This window comes from Spinacia oleracea, chromosome 2 (genome assembly GCF_020520425.1).
Source record: "Spinacia oleracea cultivar Varoflay chromosome 2, BTI_SOV_V1, whole genome shotgun sequence".
Taxonomy (NCBI): Eukaryota; Viridiplantae; Streptophyta; class Magnoliopsida; order Caryophyllales; family Amaranthaceae; genus Spinacia; species Spinacia oleracea.
Window position 1 is genome coordinate 76,240,399 of NC_079488.1, and position 14,241 is coordinate 76,254,639.

The following is a 14,241-nucleotide window of genomic DNA, read 5'->3' on the forward strand; positions in this document are numbered from 1 at the left end:
CGGCAGCCACGTAGTCGCAATAGTTATAGGTGGTCGCAATTTTGCCACTACTGAGCGACTACCGCAATTTCAGTCGCAAAAAATATTATTGCGACTGAAAATTTTATATAGTCGCAAAATGTAGTCGCTAAAATCAGTTTTTCTTGTAGTATCCCTCCGTCTCTTTTTGTTCTTTACGTTTTCCTTTTATATAATCACATAAATGATTTAATATTCTATCAAAATTTGTGTCCAATTATTATTTAACCAATTAAATCCATTAGGTAATTTAATCTCTCACACTTTTCCATAGGGACATTAACTTTTTCTCATTTTCCCAATATCAGAATTTTGATAAGACTGAAAACATTATAAATAAACGCAATTTTTCTCGTTTACATGAAAACTTAGAAAAATCTCAATGCACATTAATTAATCGTTAAAACGCGTGCAAAATACCAAACGTAAAAAACAAAAAGAGACGAAGGAAGTACATGGTAACTTTCCATGTATCATCCCTTGATATGGTGCCAAGTCATGATAATAATTAAATTGCTTTTAGTATTCTCTTCACATTTAAATTTTGTTTTTTCAAATTTCTAACCCTCGAACTCATAACCTCTATATAAAATGTAAATAATTTATCAATCCATGTATGTATAAGGTATATTTCTTATTTAATCACACCAATTTATTAAATCTTATAAATTAAATATACAAGATTTGTAAAACATAATAAAAGACTACTAAATAATCTAGCTAGAAAGAGAGTAACTTATATAAGGAAACTAATTAATTAAGTACCAAGGAGTTTGGAGTATAATTTTTTTCACAAATTCTTATTTACATTTGGTGGACAATGAATATTATAAGACGGTCCTAAAGTCACCCACAATGCTTAAAAGTTATTTAATGTTTAGTAATAATATTTTTCTTTTTAATAAAAATTATCCTTTGAAAATCACTCCATAGTGTGTGAAGTATAATTTAAAGGTAATCTATAATCATGCAACCCTTCAATTCTTTAAAAACTTTATCCATCAAAAATCATTTCATAATATAAAAAAATCAATCTATACATGTATAAAGTTACAAAATTACCGTAAAAGTTACCTCGATTTTAATAAATTTGTTGTACGCGAGTGCGTGTAAATCTTCAATTACAAGACCAACGAGTTATTGGTTTAGGTTCCGTTCTATTCGATTTATTTTGTCTGAACTTATATTAGCTGAACTTATCTGAACTTAACTGAACTTATCTAATGTTATTTTATCCGAAAAACCTTATTTTGACTGAAATAGATTTATTTATGTGTTAAAATATCTGTTTTTTTAAAATTTTTGAATTTATTTTGTCTGAAATAAGTCGAACAGAACAAAGCCTTAGTGGTTAAAATTGGAGGCTACATACACGATAAGTCTCTGGTATGAAACATTCTCCTATTTGTAATTTGTATTATTCGCTTGACCTTGTGGCTCAATTGCACCAAAAAGTCAATTAAAACATACTCCGTATCAAATCATGTACATTGGGGCTCTTGGAGTGACTCTCCAACAAGAACTATCTATTGGCCAACATTGGGGCTCTTGAGTGGTTCTTGAGGGGCTCTTGTGTAGCTCTTCATGGAGAGCTACTTCAAGGTAGCTCTTGCCCAAGAGCCCTTCAAGAGTTGATTCTTGTTGAAAAGTGAGAGTAACTTTAAAAAGTAGATAGTAACTTTGGTTAAAAAGACAATTAATTGTGGACTACTAAATGATAAAAATGAGATTGGAGAGCTCACTTGAGGAAGCAACCAATGTTGGGTATTTTTAGGAATGAATTCTTGAGTGTGTCTTGTATAGAGATAGTGGTAGAGAGAAGGTGGAGATCCCTTCAAGAGCTTTTTTAAAAAGCCAACCAATGTACATGCTCTTTAGCCTAGTATATAAGATCAGAGGCTATATATATGATACGAAGTAGGTCTCAAGTATAAAATTTTTCCAACATTATTAAATTATATTGGCTGTGAGACTCATTCGAATCAAAAGTAATCAACCAAAAGAATAGTGATACCTCACAATTTTAACTCAAGATCTTGTAATTTTGACTGAAGGTCTTTCGATTCGAGTTGAGTCGAGCCGAGCGACAAAAGGCGGAGGGCAAAAGAAAGGTATACCGGGAGTAGTAGTAGAAGTCTACTTTTAAAAAGAGGAGGCGGGAGGAAGAAGACGGCCAGGTGGATAGTATAAGAACAAGTATAGCTGGATTTTAACACATTACACATATTTGTCTCCGCCACCCAAATACCAATTTCTCCTCTTCTCTATATATCTCCCTCTCTCTTTCTCCTCTTCCACAAGAGAGAGAATTTTTGCAATCTTTATTATTTTTAAATTTTAACTTTTATATTTATAATCGAACGTTTTGGATTCTGGCGAAATTTTTCTCAACTTTCAACGAAACCCACTCTCAAAACAAAAACAAACACCGAAAATTAAAAATAGAAATAGGGCTTGTTCTTATTTTATTGTAAATTTCCTCATTTTTCTCTCACCTCCTGCGGAAACACAAAGGAGGAAACTTATTTTTTGAAGAAATTAAATACAACTCCACCGATTGACGTATAAATCCCAGGTATTTTTTTTCATTTCTTGATTTTTTTTTTTATCGATTTTGATCTGTTTATGGATTATGGATTTTTAATTTGTGTTATTTTAATGGGGTTGAATTTGTAATGCAATGTCTGAGATGGGTATTTGTTCTCGATTCTTTTTGCGCATTGTTTGGATGATTTAAGGTCAGATCTGAATTGGGTTTATGAGAAATTATTACCAATTTCTACTTTTTGGGGGTTATTTTAGTTTTAATTTAATGATTTGCTTGCTTATTTTTGGCCTGATGTTTTTGCTGTTTTTCTGCCTGATTCTAACAACTAATTAATTAAAAATTTCCCGAAAGAGAACATTTTTTCCTTGCTACCTTAAAATTTCTTATATTTTCTGGGAATTAAGTTCATTTGATTTGTATGCTGACATCATATTTAATTGGTGAATGTTTCTGATTAAATGGGGGTGGTCCAATTTTGTTGCAGGTACTTTCACTGTATAGTTGCTCTTTGTATGCATAAATATGTATTGAGTACTGTATTTAATACGAGTACTTGTTTGCGTTGGTGTTTGAATTCAGGTTTCATGCGTGCAACTCTGTAATGTTTCATGGAGGATATGATACAGTGACTCGGCTTTGATTTCTCGACATATCTTGCGATTTTCGATATTTTTGGTTGGAATTCTTTTTGATTTTGTGGTGTGGGTTGTTTGGAAGAATTGATTGATCTGTTGGTGTGTAATTTGAGCTAGTGATCATGGTTGCCACGGCTGCAACTTCTGCTTTCTTGCCTGTTGTTCCTTTACCTCCTGACTCGAACTCAAAACCCTCATCGAATAAACTTGGTTCCTCAAATTTAGATACCAGTGGCATCAAGTCGAAATCCGGCTCATCCCGGGGTTTGAAAGTCAAAACCAATGCACAAGCTCCCCCGAAGAAGATTAATGGTAACTCGGTTAGCCTTTCTTCAGCTATGGAAGGAGTGAGGGAAGAAAGCTCATCTCCTCCCCCTAGGACCTTTATCAATCAGTTGCCTGATTGGAGCATGCTTCTTGCTGCAATTACTACTATATTTTTGGCTGCTGAGAAGCAGTGGATGATGCTTGATTGGAAACCAAAGCGCTCTGACGTGCTTATTGACCCTTTTGGCTTCGGGAGGATGGTTCAAGATGGGTTTGTCTTCAGACAGAACTTCTCTATTAGGTCATATGAGATAGGGGCGGATGGAACGGCTAATATAGACACGTTAATGAACCATCTGCAGGTATTGATTTTAACTATTTAAGGATGCTTGTGAGTTGTGAGATGGAGTGGAATTTTTCCTAATTGATACCCTTATGGAGTTTTTCCTAAGTTACCGACTTATCATGTAAGCTGTATTTCTGCAGGAAACAGCACTCAATCATGTGAAATCAGCTGGCCTTTGGGGTGATGGCTTTGGTGCAACCCCAGAAATGTGCAAAAAAAATCTAATTTGGGTGGTTGCACGAATGCAGGTTCTCGTGGATCGTTATCCAGCTTGGTAAGTTACATAAACTTTTTTTCATTCACATATCTACTGCTATGAATTCTGGATAATGACTGGCTAGTTTGACGGTAAATGCTAAATGTTGATTCCCTGTTTTTTATTTTGTCCAAAGTGTTGTATGCTTTTCTATCTTGCTCATCGTTAGCAGATAACATTCTTTGGTATGTCTATATTTGTAGCACTATCTTTAGTTGTACTTGTTTTTTTTTGATAATCTAGTTGTACTTGTTTTTTATGCTGGGATATCTCTTTTCTTCTTCTTGACTTGTACAAACTTCAAATTGAATCCTAAAGATGCATGTTTTATGATTTGGGTGACTGGAAAGCATCATGGTGACGCGGCTCTTGGAAAAAGGAATTAGCTTGGAATTAATCTTTTTTAATGACTCTCCTTTTTTACTTCTGCAGGGGAGATGTTGTTCAAGTAGATACTTGGGTTAGCTCATCTGGGAAGAATGGTATGCGCCGTGACTGGCTGTTTAGAGACTGCAGGACTGGCGAAATTCTCACGAGAGCCTCAAGGTTGGCAATAGTACTTGATTTGTACATTTGTTTTTGTGCTCTCCATTTCTCTAAGGGTTCTCATGTTACGGCTATTTTGAAAGGACTTCTCCAAATATTTTGTTCTTATATATTTTAATTAGACATACCTTTTAGCATTACTTGGTCAACTCGTTACGGGCTTATATTTAGCTGATACTTTGATTCTGTGTAGCGGAATCAAGGAGAAGGCTGGTTTACGTTGCCAAATTGCATTATTAACATATAAACTATCCTCTCCTTTTGAGGATATATTAGGAGTATGTTGTATGAGGTAACTAACAAATACGTATTATGAATTAACAGTGTCTGGGTGATGATGAATAAACAAACGAGGAGGTTGTCGAAAATGCCAGATGAAGTGCGTGCAGAAATAGGGCCTTTCTTTGTGGATACTCCTCCTGTTATTGCGGAGGATGGGAGGAAGCTTACCAAACTTGATGACAACTCTGCTGAACATATCCGTTCTGGGCTTACTGTAAGTTACTCTTTACCTCACCAGTACTTTTTTTTTTTTTGTGTGGTCATAAACCCGGCCCTAGGATGGCGATTGATTGGTTTAAGTCCTCAATCTTTGATCATGCATTATTTCATGTCCATACTTTTCTCTGATGGTTAATTCACAATCTGCAGCCTAGATGGAATGATTTGGATGTCAATCAGCATGTCAACAATGTTAAGTACATTGGTTGGATCCTTGAGGTAACCATTTTTTATATCCCTCAGTAATTTTTTTTTTTACATGATGGATCACATTACCTGTCAGACACTTTTGCCTCTATGAAAGTCATCTTATTGGGTTTGGTTTCTTTTCATCTTCACTTGTTTGTTTCACTGCGGTGTTGATTTGTACGGTCTTAATTTGGCTGATGTGTTTGTTTGAAGCTCCCACTTTATTGACCATTAAGGCAGGCTAAATTAAGATCAGACAACAGATCAACACCACAATGAAACAAACAAGTGACAATGGAAAGACGGATTAGAAGTCTCAAATAATCCTTGCTTTACTTACATGTTTAGAGGGATCACAGAGCTTAGTTAATCTATTGTGCCCTGTGTCGCTGTGCATAAGCCTCTGCAGAGGAATTATGGTGGTATTGGTGCCATTAGAGACCTTGGACTCTTGGAGTAACTTAATGAACAGAGATTTAAAAAGGAAGAAGATAATATTTGCCCTACCAGCATAGAATGATGTTGTCCCTAAATGTTTTTATAGTCTAGAGCTCTAGACTAAAATGCTTTATCCCTAAACATTGTACTTGCAGTGACGCTTTGTCCTTCAAACAATGTCCTAGTAGTAGTCTAGAGATGGTTCCAGGAACCTAATAGAACTAAGGGGGAATCCCGCTTGAACCTTTCCGGTGTGCGTTTGGATTCTGGCGGTTTTTCGGTTCATGTTTCCATCACTTGGTTCCAACCCAATTGCTACTAACTTGTAACTTCTGTTTCTGCTATTGTTTTCGTCCTGAAATGTTTAATACAAAATTTAAAAATATGATTAGCTCCCCGCCTTTAGGTACAGAACAAATTCTTGTGTTTCCGTTTTTTGGGAATGAAGCAATACAGTTAAAACTTGGAAAGTGTCGGTTAGTTTTATGGCATTACTCTCCATATATTATTATGGATTTACATTAAAAACATTAATTTCTGAGATTAATGTGCTAATGATAAATCAAATTTGTTGGATGGCAGAGTGCTCCACAATCAATACTAGAGACCCATGAACTCTCAGGAATGACTTTGGAGTACAGAAGGGAGTGTGGAAAGGACAATGTGCTACAGTCACTGACTTCTGTCATGGGTGCTAATGTTGGCGGACTCCAAGATTCTGGGAATGTGGAGTGTCAGCATTTGTTGCGACTTGAGGACGGGGCTGAGGTTGTAAGGGGGAGAACCGAGTGGAGGCCGAAGCATGCTAAGAACTTCGGCATGTTGGGTCAAGTTCCAGTAGAGAGTGCTTAGTGGCCATGGCCATCTCTCTCTCTCTCTCTACCTGATATTCTTGTGCAGAATCAAATCTTTGGCCAGGATTCTCAAATGCTTTCATTCCTCCTTTTTCTTACCCTTTTTTTAACCCTTTTTCTCCAATATATGTTTTTTTTTTTTTTTTGTTGAATGATTCTACAATGTAATTAGCCTATGGTATTGTATCTTCTACCTCCCCCTCCCCTCCCTCATCTTCCTCATCTTAATGATCATGGTAGGACAAATGATAAGAAATTAGGGATATGTTTTGTTCTTTGATTCTTTTTGGAAATGGTTATTATGGTGAGTTTCTTGTTCAGATCACATGTCTATTTCACTCATTCTTTTTTCATATCTATAGTTTTATTCACTTTTTTGGGAAATAATGACAAATCAGATATTCCCTTTTACCTTGTTTTATGCATTTATTTTCGCCTTTTCACCCATATTATTCTTGTCACGTACAGAAATACTGCAAAGTACATCACTAATTTCTCAGCTCTACTCCTGTTTTCTGATACCATAAGATGGGAGTAACATAGTTGACGTGGTGTTACTAAGGGTGTTAACGACCTGAGTCGAGCTTACGCAAGCTCGGCTCGAGCCCGAAGCTTGTGAAAGCAGGATTGAAGCTCGTCGAATCTGTGAAATTAAGCGCGCGTGAGCTCGAAACTTCAAAACCGAGCTCGGTTTGCCTCGAAGCTCGTTGAGCCTCGATCATCAAATATCTATTAAATCAACTTTTTCATTTTTATGGTTAAAAAAAGAATCTATTAATACTTTAATGTAAAAAGTCGATTTAATATAAAAAAAACTTCAAGCTTGAATTGAGTCATGATGACCCGGGTTTGATACGTTAAGATTTCGAGTTGAACACGAGCTCTAGTCGAATCTGCTTGAGCCGAATGTGTACTCCAGTCGACCAATTAGAGTCGAGCATTGACGGAGTTTCTTCCGTGTCAAACACGAGTAGTTCACGAGCAGTCTCGGTCCGCAACAACCACTAGAATTCTCCTCACACACACTTCCAGAAAGTGATGAGACGTGTCACACTTCATTCACTGACACATGGTGGTATACAAGATACAGTAGAATCTAAGAGAGAGTTTGGTCCCCTCAGCAATGTTGCCTGGAAAAAGAAAAGCGTATACTGGAAATCACGTGCATATTTACTGTAAAGGTCCAGGGTTTGAAGTTGGCACTTTTATAATAACTTTGGTTCTCTTTGCTGTAATTTCAAGGAAATTTGTCAAAAGAAAAGAATCCAAAAACAGAGAATATTTTAGTGGGCCCTGGGCTGCTTTTTATGGGCTCACTAGAAGTAATGGATAGACACTAATGGGCTTGGATGGGCTGGGATGGGCTGTCAGTGTTTGGACAGCTGTTTTTATTTATGTATCCATCTACTTGTGAAGACTAAAATTGAAATCTACAGCCTGAAAAATGTGAGGAAAAAGACAGGGTAGCCAATTAGCCACCTCGTCTAAAAGACTAAATATAGAGTACTCTATTTGTTCCCAATTTTTTTTTTTTTTTTTTTTTTTTTTTCTAACCAACTTTATTTTATTATTACTCCGTACCAGCGAAAAGTTATGCAAGTGGATTCGGTTGGGGGTTGGCTATTGCAATAACCGCAAGCGTCTATTTTGAGACGCAAACAACCTCTATTTGTATAGGTTTTAGTATAATATTGGTATAAATTTAAATGTTGTTAGTCTATTAATACACTACTAATTATTAGAGTTGGCAATGTCTGACTAGACATGAAAATTCAACTCGAATCCGATTTAAAGTTATCGAGAGAAATCCGAATTCAACCTGAACCAAACCTGAATGATCTGAATTCGACCTAATTTAACTCATTCACATTACGTTTTAATAACAAGTTATACATTATTTTTGATAATTTTTGACACAACTTGAAATTGACCCCTATTGTCACCTTTACTGACAAATTTAATAACAAACTAATCAGTATCAATAGAGATTTTTAATGGACGCAAGCTTCGTGTATATACAAAAGGAACAAATAGTAGCTAGGAACTCATAATCAAGGACCAACTAAAATAATTAATGGGGAAATTTTTTAAAGATATACTTTTTCCGTTTCAAAATAATTGCAACACTTTTAGTTTTACTATTATTCATACACAAACTTTGACCTTATATTTTAGTAATCTATTAAAAGAAAATGTTATCAAGTAAAATGTCGTTGAATTGATCCCATTATATATTTCCTCCGTTCTGCAAATGATGCATCATTTCTATTTGCACGTATGTCAATACGCTTCTTTAAACATTAATATCCCTGAATGCGTATAAGTAAAAATTATAAAAGTTGATATTTGGAATCCTTGCATTAATACGGATTTAATAAGATCTCACTTGACTATGTTTTTTCTTACACAACAGTGAAAAAATAATTGTCAAAGTTGATTGATGAATAGCGTGCAAATGAGAAACGATGCATCTATTGTGAAACGGAGGAAGTAATTTATAATATTAAAGTTTAAGATTTTTTTAGAACAACACTAGTACATAATTAACCTTAAGTAACACCCAAAAAGTGATACATAAAGTGGTAAAAGTGTTACTATAGACAATAGGTAACACTTTAGTGGGTGATACATCCGCCCATGTTCCCTAAGGTCTTATGTAACACTTTGGGTAACTTATGGTAACACTTTTAAAAGTGTTACCATAAACCCTCTTATGTAACACTTTTTCATATCAATGGTATCATTTTTAAAGTGTTACTTTTTATTTCTTAGGTAACACTTACTTATCTTTAGTAACATTTTGCAATCATATAGTAACACTTTACCGACATTATGTATCACTTTTGTGAACTAATGTAACACCTTGTTGATTATTAGGTAACATTTTTCAATCATCTTTTGACATATAGTAACACTTTATTCTACATTATGTATCAATTTTTGCCAACTAATATAACACCTTGTTAATTAATAGGTAATATTTTTCTATTAAAATTTATTATTATTATTATTATTATTATTATTATTATTATTATTATTATTGTTGTTGTTACTATTACTATTACTATTATTATTATTACTACTACTACTATGATTATAACATTTTTATTCTTTTAAATATAAAAATAATATTAACATGTATAACAACCACGAATGTGAAATTAACATATTCGATAGACAATAATTTCAATTGATATAATTTCATAGTTGTTTACATAAACATCCACAAACACCAATTTTTTTTGTTTGGCTAAGCAATTTAATAATCAAAACAAAAAAGTCAACCAAGGTCAACTTTTGTCTCAAGACCACCAAATTCCAAAATAAAATAAAATAAGGCTACATTTCCTAATAACCAGCGTGCAGCAGGTCCAAGAAAAAGCAAACAGAAACATCAGACAGCAGTAGCCAGCTCAAAGCAACAACTCCAAGCAATAATAGCTAGCTCTAAGCAGAAGCTCCAAACAATAGCAGGACCTCACTAACAACATCCCCTCATGCAACAGCAGAACCTCAATCTACAATAATCCTGCCAAAATAGAAACCGAGTAAAACAAATCGCTCAAAAAAAACACCAAATTGTCACCTCGAAACTGAAAACACATAAAACAGAAACTGCATGCTCTGATCCACAAGCCACAACATCATACATCACGTGTTTGGACCTCCTCCATCTGACTGAAATACCCATGAATCTCCTTCGAACTCAGTAAATGTGTGCAGCTTAGACCAACAATCAAAACACATACACAAAATCCAGCCTGCAAACATGAACTACCAGACCCAGGAAAGCTGAAATTAAAGTTGAAACTGCTTGAGATCCAATATCTAAGACCCCAATGTCCTTCATACAAGAAGATAAAACAATAAATCTCAATTAAGACACTTCGGAACTAAGATGTTTATGAAATCCATGCTTTACCATTGCCACAAATATTAGCGACTGCTCCAGCAATCATGCAAAGGGCTTGGGGATCCTCTGTATTAGTAGCAGTTACTAGTGACAGGTACATTCAGAACAACAATTTCAGTGGAAAAATATCTCCAGTATTCAATTGGTTCTCTACTAATCTCAAATCATTCAATACAAGGATTCTTCCCAGACTTATTGACTGTTACCTTTAGATTTTGAACTGAAATGAGGCGAGGATGAGTTTGTTTTAGCAGAACCAGCCACTGAAGAGAGAGATGGAGGATGAGCACCAAACTTCTCCTGCTTGAGAAAGAGTTGAGATCACAGATTTGCAGTCACATGAAACAAAATTCATTCTGAAACAGATTTATAGGATCAGTCAAACTAAGGCTAGTGCACTAGAGTGAGTACCTGAATGTTGGAAAACCATTCCTTGAGTGCATAAGTTAAGTTGACGTAGTTTCTTACGTGGAGTAGGCGCAAGTCAGGCAGTGTGTAAAACACTTTAGGTAGAGACCGCAGCTTTGGACAATTGTAGATAAAGATTTCTTCAAGAGATACAAGATGCTGCACAAAATTCAACCGTTTTAACTTGACACAATCTGCAATCATTAAATACTGAAGAACCTTGGCGGATTGAAGCCAACCAGGCAACTGTTCAATTGGACTCCCATACTTCAACTACTCAGATCACGTTTACCTTCAAAACCCATTAATAGAACAAAAAATACTCAATTTTACGCAAAACAAATACAAAATACAACAACTAACACAATACAATACAATACAATACAATACAATACAATATGCAAACAAAATAATGCCCATAAGGTGTTCGACGAATATCCCCAAAGAAAACTACAAACCACACAAAAACAACAAGAACAAAATTAATACCTTTTGATAATAGGAGTAGCTTCAAACAGGTACTCCTCTAAATAATGACAGGACGACAACCATTACTAAACTACTTAGGATGGATATGCTAAATTAACCAATTGAACCAAAATGCTAAATCAACCCTTAAAAATCAAATTTCGAAGGGAAAAAATCAGAATATAAATAGAGAGGAAGAGATTAAGGAGTTATACCAATTAGTTGCTGATTTAAGCTTTCATAAAGAAGACGAATTCAAATTAATAACATCCCGTCTATCCAAATTCAATTGTGCCGCATCTTTGGGTAAAATAAGAAGAGAGGGAGAGAGATGGATCTGAGTATCGGATCTCATTTCTTTGTTTAGACCTGAGAATCGCAAAATTTGATGAGCTCATTGAGGGTTTTAGAGTTGGAGACTAAGAGGTAAGTGGAATTTGAAGCCTGAAATTAGAAGCAACCACTCTGTATAGTATATGTAGAATGTGGGAACAACGTTCTATTGAATGACCTCAAAAAATCTAACTCGAATCGGATAGGAAACCCTAGGATAAAGGATTACACAAAAATTTCTACAACTTTAGATGGTAAACCTTGCATAAACTAACAACTGTTACCCTGTCAAGCTTTACAATTGTACATTCGCTACATCAAAATAACAATTAATGAAAGTGAAAACAAAGTACTCGTAATTCGGACTCCAGCATGCAACTTAAGATCAAGTGTATTCGTTATATGTCAGCACAGAGGGAAGCCAAAGCTATGATTTTTTCTAAAATTAATATCACTCCATAAATTATTCCAGGCCTTGGCCACCTTCCCAAAAAAACAAATACTCAATGGTAGGTTGACCTTAACTATAACAGTAAACCTCGATTGACTTTAACTGAATCGTTGGTAGAATGAACTTAACTACAACAACAAAGTCGTATATTGATTCAATAACCTAACTGATCCACATAGCATATTGAGATGATGATGATTCAATCTACCGATTAAGAGTCCAAAAATTACCTCGATGGTCAGTGTCAATTGGTTTATGACATATTTCTATGAGCCACGTACAATCTTCCTTGTCTATATACATTTCATAACTTGTAAGCCTAGACCGCAAAATAAATAATACAAGGGAATGTGAAATTCGATTAATAGAACTTGTGAATAATCTTTTTTAAAGGTTTCCAAAATATAATTACATTGTATAAGACACGTGCCTTCTCTGAAAGTAGATAAACGTAGTCATAGCAGGGAATTACTAACCAAATAGTAAGTTTTTAAGAGTTAAATGGGAAGAAAATTGGGAAAACAAAAGAATAATGCAACAAATTTAAAGATTGGAAAAGAATTAGTACTCCTCTCAGAATTAGTAGAATGTAGCTATAAATTGGAAAAGAAGGGATTGCCACAAATTTAAAGATGTAGCAGACCCCTTAGCCCACTCAACAATCCCACCAACCCACTTTAGTACCTTTCCAAGCAGCCAAGAATCTACACTCTGCAGCACCTTACGTCATACCGTGCCAAGTGATCGGCAACGGGTATTGTCCTAAGCAATGAACTGTGTCGAACCCTCAAACGACCCATCTAAAATTAATTACGAAGGAGGTAATTCTCAAATATTGCATTCCTTGACCGGAAAATAATTTTGATTCACCTCTTTATGAGTATAGCACAAAAAGTTATATTGTCACACACAATGTGCCAAAATATTTGATGTTCGGAAATCAGTTTTCCATTAACCCCTATAGTCAAATTGTATCGAAGCATCACATGGTAACCTTCAGTGGTTCCTAATAAAGGGTCCCCAAATAATAATAATTTGCGTGGCTTACTTTTATTTAGTCTGCAAAGTTTTTGTTAGTTTGTATGAGACCCACGTATCCTGCCCAAATAGAATATAGTTGCACAAGTTCAGGCAACAATTAGCTAATTATTGTTGTGTAGAAATCAGACCTCCAAAAGCTTGAAGTTAGTGAAATAAGAATTATGAAAAAATGGAACTTACCTAATTTAGGTATAGGAAATAGAGAAATCAAAGCCCTGATTTTCTGAAGAGTATTAGAGAATTAGCGACATTGATGCGAAGTTGCAAGATTTGATAATAACGACAACATCAGCAAAGCAATTATAGGGCCGGTGAAGCAGTTGTTGCTATACTCCATATTGAAGAATGAAGATGGAGCTTACCGTATAATTAATCTTAAGTAATGGGATAAGGAGAAATTGGAGTAGTGAAGTAGTGGGACAAGGGGATATTTATTTTGGATCTATTCTCTTATAAAATCAGATGTTTGTTGATCTTTGAAACCACAAGCAATAGAGATACTGGGTTCAAAAGCAAAGCAGAAACAGTTACAACTAGCATCAAATCGAGTTTATCCTAATCATAATTTATTTAGGTACTTGAACAAATCTATCATATAGGAGAAGGAATTTTATAGAAACATGTCAATGTTAAATAAATAGAGACTAGAGATTAAAGAACCAGATTATAAGGAGAATCAGTCATATGAAAGGAAAAAAAAAAAAACAGATTAAGGTTACACTAATTAGAAAGCGCCGCATATGCAGTAAAAATTTACAAAAGTGTCAGGAAAAGGCCATAATTCTTATATGGATTTGCAAAATTACAAAGCATCGTCAGCAATGGTATTTGATTACTCAATCTTATAAATAGAAACCCTAACAACAGACATTTTTAAATTTTACTCAACAAATCACTAAATTTTCTGAACCAGTAAATCGGAAATAACAATTATTCAAATAGAAAGAACAAGAAAGTGCGAATGATTTACCTTGAAAACTAAGGTGCAAATTGGGATAGATTATTGAATCCATAGCCACTATGGAAAAG

General features: G+C 34.7%; 1 protein-coding gene across 1 annotated transcript; it reads left to right on the plus strand.

Moving 5' to 3' along the window:
- Positions 1-1,851: 1,851 nt before the first annotated feature.
- LOC110800859 (palmitoyl-acyl carrier protein thioesterase, chloroplastic) lies at positions 1,852-6,918 on the plus strand. Its single transcript, XM_022006185.2, has 7 exons — positions 1,852-2,593; positions 3,146-3,830; positions 3,955-4,088; positions 4,503-4,616; positions 4,941-5,112; positions 5,268-5,336; positions 6,327-6,918. The coding sequence occupies exons 2-7, from the start codon at positions 3,324-3,326 to the stop codon at positions 6,594-6,596; spliced, it is 1,266 nt and encodes a 421-aa protein (XP_021861877.1). The 5' UTR covers positions 1,852-2,593; positions 3,146-3,323; the 3' UTR covers positions 6,597-6,918.
- Positions 6,919-14,241: the final 7,323 nt, after the last annotated feature.